Raw genomic sequence first — 15168 nt, forward strand, 5'->3', positions numbered from 1 at the left:
CAACTGAACTCCAGGAGCTTGCTTGACTGTGGGTCTCTGCATCTGCTTCCATCAGTTGATGGATGTAGGTTCTATGATGACATTTAGGGTAGTCACTGATCTGAGTACAGGGGAAGGTCAGTTCAAGCACTCACCACCATTGCTATGAGTTTTAGCTGGGGACATCCTTGTGGGTTCCTGGGGATTTCCCTAGCACCAGATTTCTCCCTAACCCCATAATGTCTCATTCTGTCAAGATATCTTTTTCATTGTTCTCCCTCTCTGTCCCTCCCTAACTCGGCCTTCTCAAGCCGTCATGTTCCTATCCCACCCCCATACCCTCCCATCTCCTGCCCCCTCACAGTTCACCCAGGAGATCTTAACCATATCTCCTTCCTGGGGCAATCCATGTGTGTCCCTCTCAGGGTCCTCCTCTTTACCTAGCTTCTCTGGGGTTGTGGGTTGTAATCTGTTTATCCTTTGCTTTATATCTAGTATCCACTTACGAGTGAGTACATACCATGTTTGTCTTTCTGGGTCTGGGCTACCTCACTCAGGATGATTTTATTTTTCTAGTTCCATCCATTTGCCTACAAATTTCATGATGGCATTGTTTGTTGAAGGACTTTTTAAGACATGTGTATGGGACTTTAATTATAATACTCATAGTTCAGAGAATCTACAAATTTCTGTTTCCTTCAAGACCACAGGCAACACTCCCTCTTCATCCTTCTCTGCACTTGTTACTCTGCCAGAGATTTCAGGCATGTGTTATGAAAATAAATTCTCCCCTATGGTCATTCCAATTCTCTCAAAATGAGCATAAAAGAGAAAGCGAGGCTCCTCTCAGAAACTTAAAACATTATCTGAAAATGGATACATCTGAAAACTCAAAGGAAAGAATGTTTCCTAACAGTTTTCATTACTTCATATAAACTGGAGAACGGATCAACAGGGGTCTTTTTGGAATGGCTTCTTGGGGGCTGGGGAGATGACTCACTCACTCTATAAAGCATTTGCCATGAAAGCAAAGGTGAGTTCAGATCCTGAAAAACCCACACAAAAAGCCAGACATCGTGGTCCACATCTGTAACCCCAGTGCTGGGGAGATGGACACAGAAGGACGCCTGGGGCTTTAGGGTCAGCCAGTCCAGCTGAATCAGTGAGCTTCTGGTTCAGTGGAGACCCCGTCTCAACAATAAGGTGGAGAGGGATTGAGGAAGTCCACAGATCCTGTGCGCAGGTACACCCACAGAGAGGTAGAGAGGGAAGGGAGAAAGCAGGAGAGGAAGAGGGAGGGGAGGAGAGGAGGGAGAGGGAGGGGGAGCCAGGGAGAGGGAGAGAGAGTTTTTAGGTATATAAATCCTTTCCCCAGACAGTATAGTTTTTCAGAGTGAATACATATTTCCTAAGCCTGAAAGTTTCAAGGCTGAATTTGAATTGCAAAATCGCTTAGGTGTTGAAAGCTCTTGCTTAACACAACTTGGGAATTTGCAATTTTCCATGCTAGATTGCATGCATTTTTCTTCACAGTCACTATTTATTTTTCAGTTTTAATGGTTTACACTGTCCTCTGACTGAAAGTTTGAGAATTATAAGTATAAAATTATTATCTTACCATTGTTGTTTCTTGAATGGATCCAAAACTATTAATAAAAATGTTGACTACTACATCAACAGGAATGCCTACAAATAAAAAATAAGGATAAATTTAGCAGCTGCAAAAACCTTGGTGAAAATTGTTATAATATGGTATACATATTTAATTTTTGTATTTTGAAATGTACATTTACATGCAAAAATCTTTGTTGTTAATATAACATGTTCACAATTGCTATTGATTTAACTTTCTGAATATAAGCTGTAACACAACTAAAACCTAACTTCAGTTATACTTATTGGTATGCATTATTCAGAAATATTTCTCTATTAAGTTGCATAAACTCTGGAATATATGTTTTAATTGAGAACTGCATAACTTAATTGATCTAGTTACTAAGTTATTCTGTAAAATTCACTTTTAAAATAGTTTATTTTTTGCATTTTCTAGTCATTTTGAATCTTTAAATTAATTGCTAGAACAGTATTCAACAAATTTTACTGATAATTACTAGATTTCTACTTTATTTCATGAAAGCACAAAGCTAATCGGACTTAAAAATGGAGCCATTATAAAGATTTCTCTCTGACCTGTTGGAAAATAATTTGAAAGTTCATGGAGTGAGAACTGAAGTATAATGTTGCAATTTTCTTTCTTTTCTAACTCATTGTGCCTATCAAAGGGAACATGTGAATTTAGCCTTTAGCCTTGTAAGCACTGCTGATGAGAAACAGGTGTGAATCAATGCATGGTAGGCATGTGACAACCCAGACTGCGGCTGCTATGGAGAATGACTGAATAGGCTGTGGTAATGAACAAAATCCCCGTTTTTACAACATAGCTGCAGAACCCTAGTTGACTAAAAGCAGCTGCAGACCTTTTTTTTTTTTTCTGCAAAGGGGAAAAAAAATATCAAGCCTTATAATGCTAATCTGATGTACATTAATGTCTGGCCTTTCCCAACAATAAGGATTACAGTCTTCCAGAGGACATGCTTCACGCAGAGTTTCTGAATTTATCAAGAAGATTTTTTTTTTTGAAAACTTGGTAATGAAAAATGCAACCATGTCATAAAGGTTTTTATTTTAAGAATGGCTGTATTTTCCCTTAAAAATGTGACAAGTGGTAATATCTTGCTGAAATAATAGCTTTTGCTCTGGAAATATTTACTCATAAAGTTAATGCGTTTTAAAAAACAAGTTGGCCATTTTTTTAAGCAAAAGAAGAAAGTATTTTTTATAAATATGAAATACTAATAAAAGAGAATTTATATACAATCAGAACTGTTCCTTTCCCAGAGTAAATGGTTGTTCTATAAATTATTAACTGTTATGTCTATTAATGAACACCACATCAATGTCCAGAGCCCGAACTTTAAATCACTAAGATTAGGGACATATAGTACTTATGAAATCCATCTCAGAGGTCAGCCTATTAATTCACAGGATATACCTTTTCACTTTTTCAACTGGTAACTGTATAAAACTATTAGAATACATTTTTTTTCTTAATAACTAAAATGTATCTTAAGCATTAAATATCTCTGACCCTAAGCACACAACAGGACTGTTAAATGTTGAAATCTTATTCTTTTGTACATTATAAACTCAGTATTATATAGGTAGAATTAAGTTTTAAACTATAAAGATTGAAGGGGATTGGGAGGGCAGAGAGACAACAAACCTTTGAAGTTTGGTCTTATCCTGGGATCATAACTGACCAGCAGCCTGTTCAAGATATTGCTGGTGGAGTTGGGGGGCACACGTGCAAGGTCCTCAGGTGACTGCTGACTACATGAAAGAAGACAGAGAAAAAGCTGGTGAGTATTAATAAATAGCAAGAAAAAGAGGCCATTTTCCTCAGGAGAACAAGCTTGGTTTCCTCAAGACAAACACACAGCTCCACTAAGATGCTCCACTAAGTAGTTGCACTACTTCCAAGTAGAAGTAAATAAAGAGTTACAAATGCTGTCAGAACCAAAGTCATTTATATAAAAATAGAAAAAAACAAATATCTTAGCATTAATTTTACTAAATGCATGAAGCAATAACGTTAAGCCACTATCCAGTTCACCTCATAGTCAATAGAACTAAGCACATTTCTTACTTGTCTTTAAGCAACACAATATACAATCAAATGTGCACAAGTCAGTGAGATAACAAAGAATACGTTTTTTTGAACAATGCATATCATTAGCTTGTACAGAAGCAAAGAGGAATGTAAATGTTGTAAGCTAATGTGGCCAGGGAAACAGTTAAGTATCCACAAGACAATCATGCTATTTATAAAATGTTATTCTCAAGTAACAATAACATTTTTTCCCTTCAAAATTAAATAATGGTCATCCAGGGTAGAAATGGCTTAAAAGAAGTCTCTCTAATGTCAGATCAATGAAACAAACAAATCACCAGCACAAAACTACTACTTATTTTCTGCATATATTAGTCATACACTCTTTATTTAGAAGAGAATAGACTGCCATGATTTTATATTTTACTGTTAACTAATTATTAACTATATGCCATTTTGCTATTACTTCTGAATAATGAGTCATGACTACATTGACAGTTTAAGAGCACATTTTACAAAAGGAACTTCCTTGGTAGCCAAGGGGAAATACGTTTTGTTCTGTTTGTTTTGTTGTACCACCCATGAAGGTTTTTTTTTTCAGACAATCATTAACCCAGTAACAAACACAGAACTCCATAATGACCACAAGATAGATTAAAAAGAGACAACTTCTGGCATTGTCTAATATGTACTGATGTGGTGATAAATGACATTAATTTGTGTGAAGCAAACTGTGATGCAAGTTTCTTAATTTTTTTCTTATCACGACTTAAACACCTACCAGCCATTTCTGCTGTGACACAGGAGGCCACTAGAGATGAAGAAAAGACAACCTAACTGTATGGAAGAGCTAAAATGACTGTGAGTTGTTATTTCAGATAGAAATGATTGTGATTGCAACATATTAAGCAACAGATGAAAAGCAATTAGTTAAATTTCCCAAAGTGCAAGAGCTTGCATAGATGTTTTTTTTTTAAAAAAAATTGTTTCTCATGGCCTTATCAACTCCAATATCACACCTCCAGGGATCTGAGCCTTGGTAATGAGATTTTCTATTTCACTGAAAGTAAAATTGTAACTTCCTTAGAGCCAATTGTTGTCCCTTATCAAAAGATCAGACACTCTAAGGAGAATGAGAGTATGAGGAGAAATTGGATATTAGGATGCAAATTAGTGTTCAGTCCTATCTATCGATTTTCTCATTCAAGGAAGGAAAATGGAATTAATTATGAAATATACCTTTATTGAATCAATTAAGGACAGCTATTATTGTGTCTCTTGATATAAAATCCTTTACAATTACATTCCTTCCGAGCAAAGAAAAGAGGTTATGAAGACAATTAACTCTTGTATAATTGTATAGTTTGGAACTTTCAGGACATTTTGTTTTTCCTGCCTCATAAACTGGGTCAATTAAATCCGAATTCCAGCCCTCTCACTATCAAACTGTGCCCTTCCTGTGTTCACTCATACAGAATCAGTTCCATCATTCCACATTGTAAATCCTCTTTCTAATTGTACCAATCTAAACCTACATTGTCTTTAAAGTGCCTGGACCTTTATTCCTTTTCTAAAAATTTGTCTCAACCATGCAATGATATTCCAGGTAATACAAACTAATACCTGTAGCATTAGATGACAAGGTTGTAGCTTTCATCCATATCTATTTATAGAGTACCAAGTAGGTACAATACAGAAACCATGATTACTAAGAGACTCATGGCGTCTGACCTACAGTTCCCTGTACTAACATTCAGCAAGCAGGATTGAACACTTTCCACCTGCCCTGACTGGCTCAGGCCAATGTTCCAATATGGCATGGGTAGTGGAGAACTGACTCTTGTGTCCATTTCAGTCTCTCAACTGACAAACATATTATTAAACAGAAAAAGATACTTATATAAGAGAAGGCTATTTTTCAGTTGAGAGAGAAAAACACAGATTGGTGATGAGTGGGCCAATTTGACAGGTTAATCAAATTTGATGATACTTTTATTAGCAGTTCCAGAAAACAATAATGAAAACAGTAGTAAATTACTTAAAAATGTAAAATCTTGGTCACATTTCCTAGCTGATTTCCCATGCCATGGAAAGCTTGGCATGGTGTTGGTGGAATATTATCTACCTTCTCATTACCATCGTTCAAACCAAATGGCAACATTTGACTTTAATATTGTAAGTGCTCACACTTTCAATTTCAGAATCAAGGGGAGCTTCTCTCCATGAAACAAAGTTTCCAAACAAATCTACACATGAAGTAAGTTTTATAGATAAATAAGTAGCCTGAACCAGGCACAGAGGCTCACACTTATAATCCAACCAGTACAGAAGTTGAGGTACAAGGATCACCTTGAGTTTGAAGCTAGACTGAGCAACAAGTCCCAGGTCAGGGTAGGCTACAGATTTTACAGATTTACAGATTCCGTTCTCTCTCTCTCTCTCTCTCTCTCTCTCTCTCTCTCTCTCTCTCTCTCTCTCTCAGAGAGAAAACAAGCAAAAAGAAACAATAAGAACTAGTCACCGACCACTGTTACTTTCTTTGTAAGAGACAGAAACAGAACAAGGAAAGATAACTTCTCAATATCAGGTTACTTTGGGTAGCCTTGCTGTGTAAGGAGGCAGGAGGAGCCCCACCATCATGCCAACTGAAACTGGTCATTGAAGGAAGTTCACAATGACATCTCCAGTCCTCATTTCTTCACAGGCAAAACATGTTTCAGAGCTTTGGCACTGTAATGTGGGTTTCAAGATGTCTGATGTTTCCACTGTTGCAAAGAAACACCTTGCTATAGTTTCTGTGAGCACCATCAATACTTCAGGGTACCTATGCTCCACCCAGGCTTCTATTGTTCTTACTAACCATTTTATTCTAAGTCAGTACTAAAAATAAGACTTAGTCTCTTCTGAACTTTATTAATGTCACACTGTAGCTGCTCCCAAATGCTTTCATTTTTCCTTACAGTTAAATTAATTATTGTATTTTAACAAATGAAATCAGTATCACTTGAAAAAAAATCAAGTATAAACACACACACACACACACACACACACACACACACACACACACACACACACCAAGAGATATACCGAATCTTTTTCAGCACTGTTTTTCCCCTTATTTGTGTCAATACAACTTGACCTGAATATTTAATAAAGGCTTCATCTTTCCTATGTTAGAAATTCAGAAACCCTTTAAAATGTAAAGAAATCACAAGTAGTTTATATTCACAGGTATAACTTAAGGGGATTTTCCCCTTAATATAAAATAGTAATAATATGTTTTAGCTTACCAATATTAAAATCACATAAAAATACTCTCTATTGATTTGGGGCAGGGGAACAGATGGCTGCAGCTACTTTCTCCAAAAGACAAAATGAAATATGCATGCAGCATATTTGATTGTTTATATAGAAACACACATTCACATACACATGCACACACACATACATAATTTGCAATGTGTGTTATTAATAATTTTATATGAAACACAATTAGTAACTGCTTAAGTAGTACACACAGATTTTGAATGTTTTACCCATATGAACACTATTTCAGTCTATCAACAATTCCAGCATATTACAAAACAAGATTTATTTCTTTAGAAATAGGATATTAAGGAAATAACTCACTCAGGCAAAGTGATCAAATGAATAGGGAATGCTTTCTTATATAACATAACATATAAGCCTTTTTATAACCATCCCTGTATTGTTCCTCTGTCTAAACTTGAACCAATGTCATTACTAACATGGAAAGTTATGCAAAGAATGCGTCAGGCTATATGGCTGTATGATGTAATGCTTTCCAGCACACAAAGAAAAATACAGGAATCTCTTTCCAAACAGAGGCTTCCCCTCCCATTTAATGTAAAATAATCTTATCAGTACATGACAACTATAACTGATCAGTCTAAAACAGATACACATGAGCATGTCGCCTCAGTTGTCCTTAAACCGCAATTCTATATCCAAAGAATTGCCTAATTTTTTTTTTTCATAGTGTAAAAATGCAGCAGCAATGGTACAGGGTTTCTCAGGCTGAGAGCACTGTCAGAGTGAGGAACTTGCACATGACCTAACTCAAGCACAAGAGCACACATATGAAGGAAGAAGGAAGTGTGGGAAGGCATAGGCTGCGGTGTTTCTCCTCATTGCTGGGTGAGATGCTCACGAAGATCAGATGAAGCTATACCGTTCTGAAAATGGCACACAAGCATCATCCAGGCTCTTGAACCTATGGAACACAGGTGATGAAACTGTCTCTTACAGAATCAGACAGCAAGGGATTCCAACTCCTATACTGGGATTATGCCTTCCCAGGCACCAGGGCGAGGGGCTGGCCGACAGCTGCCTGTCTTTACAAGAAAAAAGGCAAATCACAGACAACACTGTAACTACAAATAATGGCAGCAGTGATATCGGTCAGGATTGTTAAGAAGGCCGTTTTCTCTTACAGATTGATGGGAGAGTTCTTCAAAGGGATGGAATACTGAAAATGAGGAAGTATTTACAAACAAATAATAAATTCACAGTAATGAAAAACTGTTCACGGAAGGGTTCTGGAAAGCCATCACACAAGGCTCCTAATGGCCAGGCCGGAATGATCCGAAAAACAAAATATGTCAGCAGGCTACATCCTGCCTCACCAAGTGAGCCCCCCACCCCCACCCCACCCCAACCCCTGCTCCAAAATTTCTGGTGTTTGTCTCACTCTACCACAGTCAAATAGGCCACCACCACAGGGAAAATAAAAATGACTGCACATTCCTTGGCTTTTAGCTTCCAAACTATGAGTTAAATAAAATCTTCTTTTCTAGGATATTAAGGAGTCTCAAGTAGGTTGTAATAGCAGCAGGAAAAAAAATAAAAACACTAACCACTATACTTCCTTAAAGAAAAACAATAACATCTTAGATATACAGTGACTAAAACGCTAAATTTCTTCTCATTTAATTATTATTTATTTCATTTAGCGATTTTTGAGTATTTGCTATGTGCGGTGCGCATTACTGTATACTGGCTATGCATTGTGAGAATCAAACGTACACGCTCATCATTCTGACATGAAAATGTTATTCAAAACAAGTTTTTGATAAACATGTCCGTTAATTATGTGTTGACTGTACCATGGATCCAAATAGCTTCTCACACCACTGATGCCTTAGGAGAGACGATGAGTCAACACTGAGAAAAGCCCAGAAGTGTGTGGCTCCAACAACGTTCACACAAAAAGATCTTATTAGCAGAGTTTGATAAACTGGCCAGATGACACCAAGAGAGGTTAAGATGAGAAATGAAGGCTCCACACAGGATTTAGTGAGACCTGTGTTTCAGCAGAGAGGCTGAGACAAGATGGAGATAGACAGAACAGCATTTGGTGAGAAGATGGAGTAAAATAATTCATCTAACTACTGAGAAGTCTTAGTGATGCTAGGATGGTGAAATAGGAGTCATGTGGCCATGAAGGGAAAAGTGGACTCAAGATGTGGATCTTTGGAGCTATGGCTGACACAGGACTGCTGCTCACAGGATGCAGCTGAGCCTGAGAAGCCAGGTGGTCTCCCTGGATGTGAATGAGAGAGAGTTTTGGTGAGCAGGCCACTGAAGAGCAATCCTCCAGGCATTGCTGTGTCCCTTTGATCTTCCCAGACCAACTGAGAGATCTTCCCTTTTCTTCACACTACACTGTGATTAGCACACCCAGAGAATGGATGGCTTCAGCCTCCTAGGGTGGGGAGCTGCAGTAATAGGAATGCACTTGAGCAGGGCACCTGTACCTTCCTCTTCATGACCCTAGACGTGAGATGGGGCAAGGTTTCCAAATGCAGTTCATAGCCATTCAAGTTTTCAGGGGATGATGGCCTAGTCACCCACTCTGCAGAGGCTAAGACGTGGCCTCCACACAGAGACATGATGGAATAGTGTCAATACAAATTTCGTCATGTGGTGTCATCACACACCTGCATCTTGTATTCATTTCTATTCTGTTACTTTGATAAAACGCCATGACCAAGGCAGCTTACAGAAGAGTTTATTTTGGCGTATGATTCCAGAGAGACAGCAGGGAGGCACAGCCGCTAGTGGCGGGAACTGGAAGCCGAGAGATTGCACCAGGAAGAAGAGACTGTGCTGGAAGAGGCTTTAAACTTTTCAACTCCACCCCAGTGACATACCGTCCCCATCACCTCCTCGAACAGCGGTATCACCTGGGGATCAAGTGTCCAAATGCCTGCGCCTGTGGGGGTATTTCTCATGAAAAGCACTGACCACCTACATTGTGTTTAAGCAACTGTAGAAATGACTTCAAGCTCAGAATTAAAGAGCAACCCTACAGGTGATTAAGAGAGTATTTAGTGTTTACTTAGAACTGTGAAGCTTCCAGGAAATGCAGGGGTTAAGAAATTCACAAGTGCCAGAGATGTAAATGAAAAGCACCAGCAGCTGGTATTTGTTAATGGAGAAAGTTTGACCCTTACAGAGCATGCCTCATTCAGTTACAGAATGGTTGGAAATTTCTCATCCATCTGTTTAAAGACTTACTGAAAAAAAAGAAAAAAAATCCACTTCTCTGCCTTTTGGCTAAGATCAAGTGTAGAAAAAAAAAAAAAAAAAAAAGACTGTGTACCTAGAAACCAAGTCCTGTAACTTCACAGTAATGACCTTTCTACAGGAACTGTGTCAGGTCAGGACGAAAATCAGTCAATAAATCCTCTTGACATCATATTCATCTGATTTAGTCAGAGAAAAAGGGGGCCATCGATAATCAATTGGGCTCACTGACTTCGATGGAGGAGCTTTTGATAAACTATTGGCAAAATTAATTTCTGGCATCTTTAGACCAGACCAAAAATCAACATCACAAACTGTCAACATCACATTGATACTCTGAGCCACATTTAAAAAAAAAAACAAAAACTGGTGTTGTCTACAAAACTGCTAAATGTCTTGAAGTACTGGGACCCAATGATATTCATAATCTACCAATATTTTCATCCAGAGCATTAAAATATTATGCATTAAAAGTCAAAAAGAATTTTGTTTTGTTTTTTGGGTTTTTTGTTTTGTTTTGTTTTGTTTTGTTTTTTGAGACAGGGTTTCTCTGTGTAGCTTTATGCCTTTCCTGGAGCTCACCTGGTAGCTCAGGCTGGCCTCCAACTCACAGAGATCTGCCTGCCTCTGCCTCCCAAGTGCTGGGACTAAAGGTGTACACTACCACCTCCCTGGCTTATAAGTCAAAGGTCTTTAAAAGAAGGACAGAGACCTCCCTGGTAGTCTTTGGCAGTGTGCCAAGGAGGAGGGGACACACGTGAGGCCTTGATCAGTCAGTGCTCATCTCAGAAGCACTGTCACAGTCCACTTGTGAGTACCCACTAGTCTATTGGGTAATTCAGAAATTAAAAACAGGGAGTTATGATGTGTTGACCCCAGTGATTAACACACTTACAAAAGGTCTTCAACGGATAGTGAGTGTGAAAGGGCCATTGGACCTTGTTCTTTCATGGGCTTCTGCTACATCAAAGCACTAACAGCTGCTAAGGACGTGCCTATCATTCCACAATAACCTTATCAACTTCACACTCTGGAAAACACAGCTGTAAAATGACACACACACATACCTGGAACATTTCTACAAGAAAAAGAAAAGAAACAAATGCAGATAGTTTGCTAAGTATAAGAAATGAAAACATAAGAACAAGATCGATGAGATGGCTCAGAGAACAGAGGCACTTGCTTCTCAAGCCTGGTGACATGAGTTCAAATCCTGGAATCCATACAGAGGTGGAAGGAGATAACTCATTCAACAAAATTGCCCTCTGGCTTTTACACATGCAGGTCCCCAGACACATTACGAGCACACACAATAATGGAAAATAAGTTTTTAAATGAAAAATGACTGAAGAGCTTTCACTGGGAACTTGGCGTTTCCTAAAGCGAAGGCTACTAAGCTAACCCCCATGCTATCTACTGCCTAAGGATGGAGACCAAGAAATGATTCCACCAATATTCAGGATAAAAATATGGTCTCAAAGCATATGAGAAATGTTTCAAGGGCAAGAAAAGGAGAGTTGACAGGGCAGCTCTCAGACATTAGCCTTGTTTTCTTTCTAACAAATATAAGACACATCTTTAAATCCAGGAGATAATTTAGCCCCTGGCAGGCAGCTGCCCTCTATGTCTCCCTGTGAACATCAGGCTTAAATGTCAGTAGCTTTTGCTATCCATCTAGCCAAAACGATTATCCATACTATTTGATCATCAACAAAAAAAATGAAGGGACCCTGATGATGAGAAAATAATGTTTCTACCTATTTTTTTTATAAACTACTTGAAGAGACCTCAAAAGAACCCTGGGATTAGTGAAAAGAACTGGGTTAGGTGTGTGTGTAGTGTGTGTGTGTGTGTAGTGTATGCATATGTATGCAGAGGTACATGACCATGCATGCCCATATGTGTGGAGATCAGAAGTTGACACTGGATATCTTCTGGTATCACTTTCCAACTATACATAGTGGGGGGGGGGGGGGAAACAGAGGAGAGAGATTGATTCTCACTAAAGATCAGCAATGGATGAGGGTGCCCGACAGTGAAGCCTCACAATACTACTGTCTTCGTCTCCAAGCTTTGGTGTTACAGGTTCATGTTACCATGTGAATTTTTTTTTTTTAAATGTGGGTTTTAAAGATTTGAACTCAGGTGGCCATTCTTGCAGATTTCTACACTACAAATAATTGTGTTCAGGAAAATGCCCTAAAATGTGACAGCATTATCACTGTTATCGGATTAGCAGTTTCTTCAGCGCTCCATAATGAAATACTAATATGCAATAATAAGATAGAAATACAGTGTACACTTTTTCAGATAAGTAAAATGGTTGCAGGCATCATGTTCACACATAAAGCATGAAACTACTTATAACAAGTGCTCCTGCAAAAAATAATTATTTCTCTTATTTATAGCTATTGTTTATATCTTTCCAATTAAGAGAGTTCTGCTTTTTTGTTTGTTTCTTTATTTTTAAAGCATGAAATAATTTTGGGTTTTATTGAGTTTTACTTTTTGAGGTGGTTATCTCACTCTGTTGCCTAGGTTAGTCTCAAACTCACAATCCTTCTACCCTAGCCCCCACCTAACCACTCTTAGACTAGGAAGCTAGGCATGCCACTGTACTCACCTAAAATGACAAAGAAAGAAAGCCTGGTTCTTCTTCCCCGCCTAGACATACAAGTTCATGGCAACTAGAAAAACTTTGCAACTAGTTGAGGTTCTCATGCATCTCAGGCCTCTGAGAAGCCATGCACAATGTGTCTTGTAGGAAAATGAAAGACATACTTTCATAGTTCTCATCCTACCACAGATATGGTCAGCAGGGAATTCTTGGGTCATCATCTCACTGTGAAACAAAGGAATTAGACCAGGTCAGGTATCTAGTGTCCTGATCTGTTCCTGTACCTGAGAGCCTGGCACTTTATCTTAGAAAACTGATGGGTCCCTTTATAGGGTAGTTTCTTCTGAGATACAAGGGGAAAAGTATTCCTGTGAACTAGCATGCAAACACTCTCCATAACCCAGAAAAGCATAAGCAATAAAGCTCAGACTTGGCCTTGATCTCAGTAGGGAACATCTGAACCACACACCTAACAACATAATAATTTCTGAAGCTCCTAAGGGACTAGATTTTAAGTTATCTGCCTCATAGCACTGACCCAGCATTCCTAAGTCACTGAAAGTGACAGATGAGAAAGTGGTCATTTGAACAAGAGTTAGGACTAAACACCAGACCTCCCCTAACTCAACATAGCAGCAAGCAAATATAACCATGAGCTCAATTCTTCTGAGGAGGGAAGGACACAGATTTAGCTTTCAACATTTTCTAAAAGCTGAGGGACTAGCTTCTGGCCTAACATACTTGGCAACCACGGAGAACAAACACCATGGTTTTGCACTACCATGAAGGTTTTGCACCTACAGTACAGTGGACAAGTTGGCTAAACAAGGACCTCTCTTGCATGACATCAGCAAACAAACAAGGAAGGGTAGAGGTAGTTTCTACTACACAGATAACAACATAGATTCATGGGACCCATTAAAAAAGACATGATAAAACTTGAACATGTGCTTTCAAAATACACATATGTCAATTATCTGATAGAGAAAAAGAACAAAATAAACCAAAAGTGAGAAGAAAATGAAATAAAGAATAGAAAAATATGAAAACAGTGTATTGAAAACATAATCAAAATTGACATATCTCTAGAATAACAAAGAAATAAACAAACAAAAAATAAATAAGGTGGGCAGTGGTAGCACACACCTTTAATCCCAGCACTCATGAGGTAGAACCAGGCAGATCTCCTTTGAGTTCGAGGCCAGTCTGGTCTACAGAGTGAGATCCAGGACAGGCATCAAAACTACAAAGAAAAACCCTGTCTCGAAAAGCAAACAAACAAACAAACAAACAAATAAATAAATAATGAAGCCACACTTGAAAGGAGAGACACTACAACTTATAACAAGACAGGAAGAAGGCTGATAAAAAAATGTTGATGAACCACTAGATCCCCTCAGATGGGTTAACTCAGAACATTCCAAAACTTTCTCATAAAAAATAAAAAAGTTTGACATGATCTTTAACTAATAAAGAGAATGGTTTAAAAAAAAAATCCCAGGAAGAGATGACTTCACCGGAGAATTCTCCTGAACAGCTAAAAACAAATTAAAGCCAGTCACAATCTGCCCAAACACTGAAAGGGGGGAACACTTCCAAGGAATTTATGAGGACAACATGACCCTGATACTAAAGCCAGACAACACACATAAGAAACGACAAGCCAATGTCCCTCACAAGCAAGCATTCTTAACAAAGACTAGGAAAACAATTCAACAGCACCTTCAATGGTCATATGCCATGGCCCATTGGAATTTATGTGTAAGGTGTGAGGACAGCTCAACATTTGAATATTACTGTTATACATCATTCATCATCAACAGAAATGTAGGTAAAATCCATAGAATCATAGCAATAGGTGCATAAAAGTAATCTGAAATAATTTGAAATTCCTTCTGAATTAAAAAAATCAAGAAACTAGAAGTAGAAAGGAAACCATCTATCTATAATAAAGGTCATAGAGGAAAAGTTCACATCTAACATCACATTTTATAGTTTTTTAAAAAATGGAAGCTGTTACACTAAGATCAAGACCAATGCAAGATGTTCTCTTACTAAATCTACTCAACATTTACCATAAGTCCTATACAGTCATTAGATGAGTAAAATGGATCCAAATTCAGAATTGCATGTCTCTGTTTGCAGTTAACACAGTCCTATGTGTAGAATTCATTAGCATCTGTACATTGCCATACACTTGCACAAACATCCTATTAGAACTGACAATATAACACTGCAGGAAACAGCATTAACTGAACAAATCATTTATATTATATTATGTGTGTGTGTGTGTGTGTGTGTGTGTGTGTGTGTGTGTGTGTGTGTAATAAACTATAAAATAGAAATTTGGATA

General features: G+C 38.0%; 1 protein-coding gene across 1 annotated transcript in view; it reads right to left on the bottom strand.

The window, feature by feature from the left end:
- Positions 1–15168, bottom strand: part of Glrb (glycine receptor beta) — a 71985-nt gene that overhangs the window by 34892 nt on the left and 21925 nt on the right. The window contains exons 3-4 of the mRNA XM_028880126.2: positions 3263–3369; positions 1598–1665 (exon numbers count right to left, since the gene is read on the bottom strand). Of these exons, the coding sequence (XP_028735959.1) occupies positions 1598–1665; positions 3263–3369 (175 nt within the window). The remainder of the gene's footprint in view (positions 1–1597; positions 1666–3262; positions 3370–15168) is intronic.

Source organism: Peromyscus leucopus, chromosome 6 (genome assembly GCF_004664715.2).
Source record: "Peromyscus leucopus breed LL Stock chromosome 6, UCI_PerLeu_2.1, whole genome shotgun sequence".
Lineage (NCBI taxonomy): Eukaryota > Metazoa > Chordata > Mammalia > Rodentia > Cricetidae > Peromyscus > Peromyscus leucopus.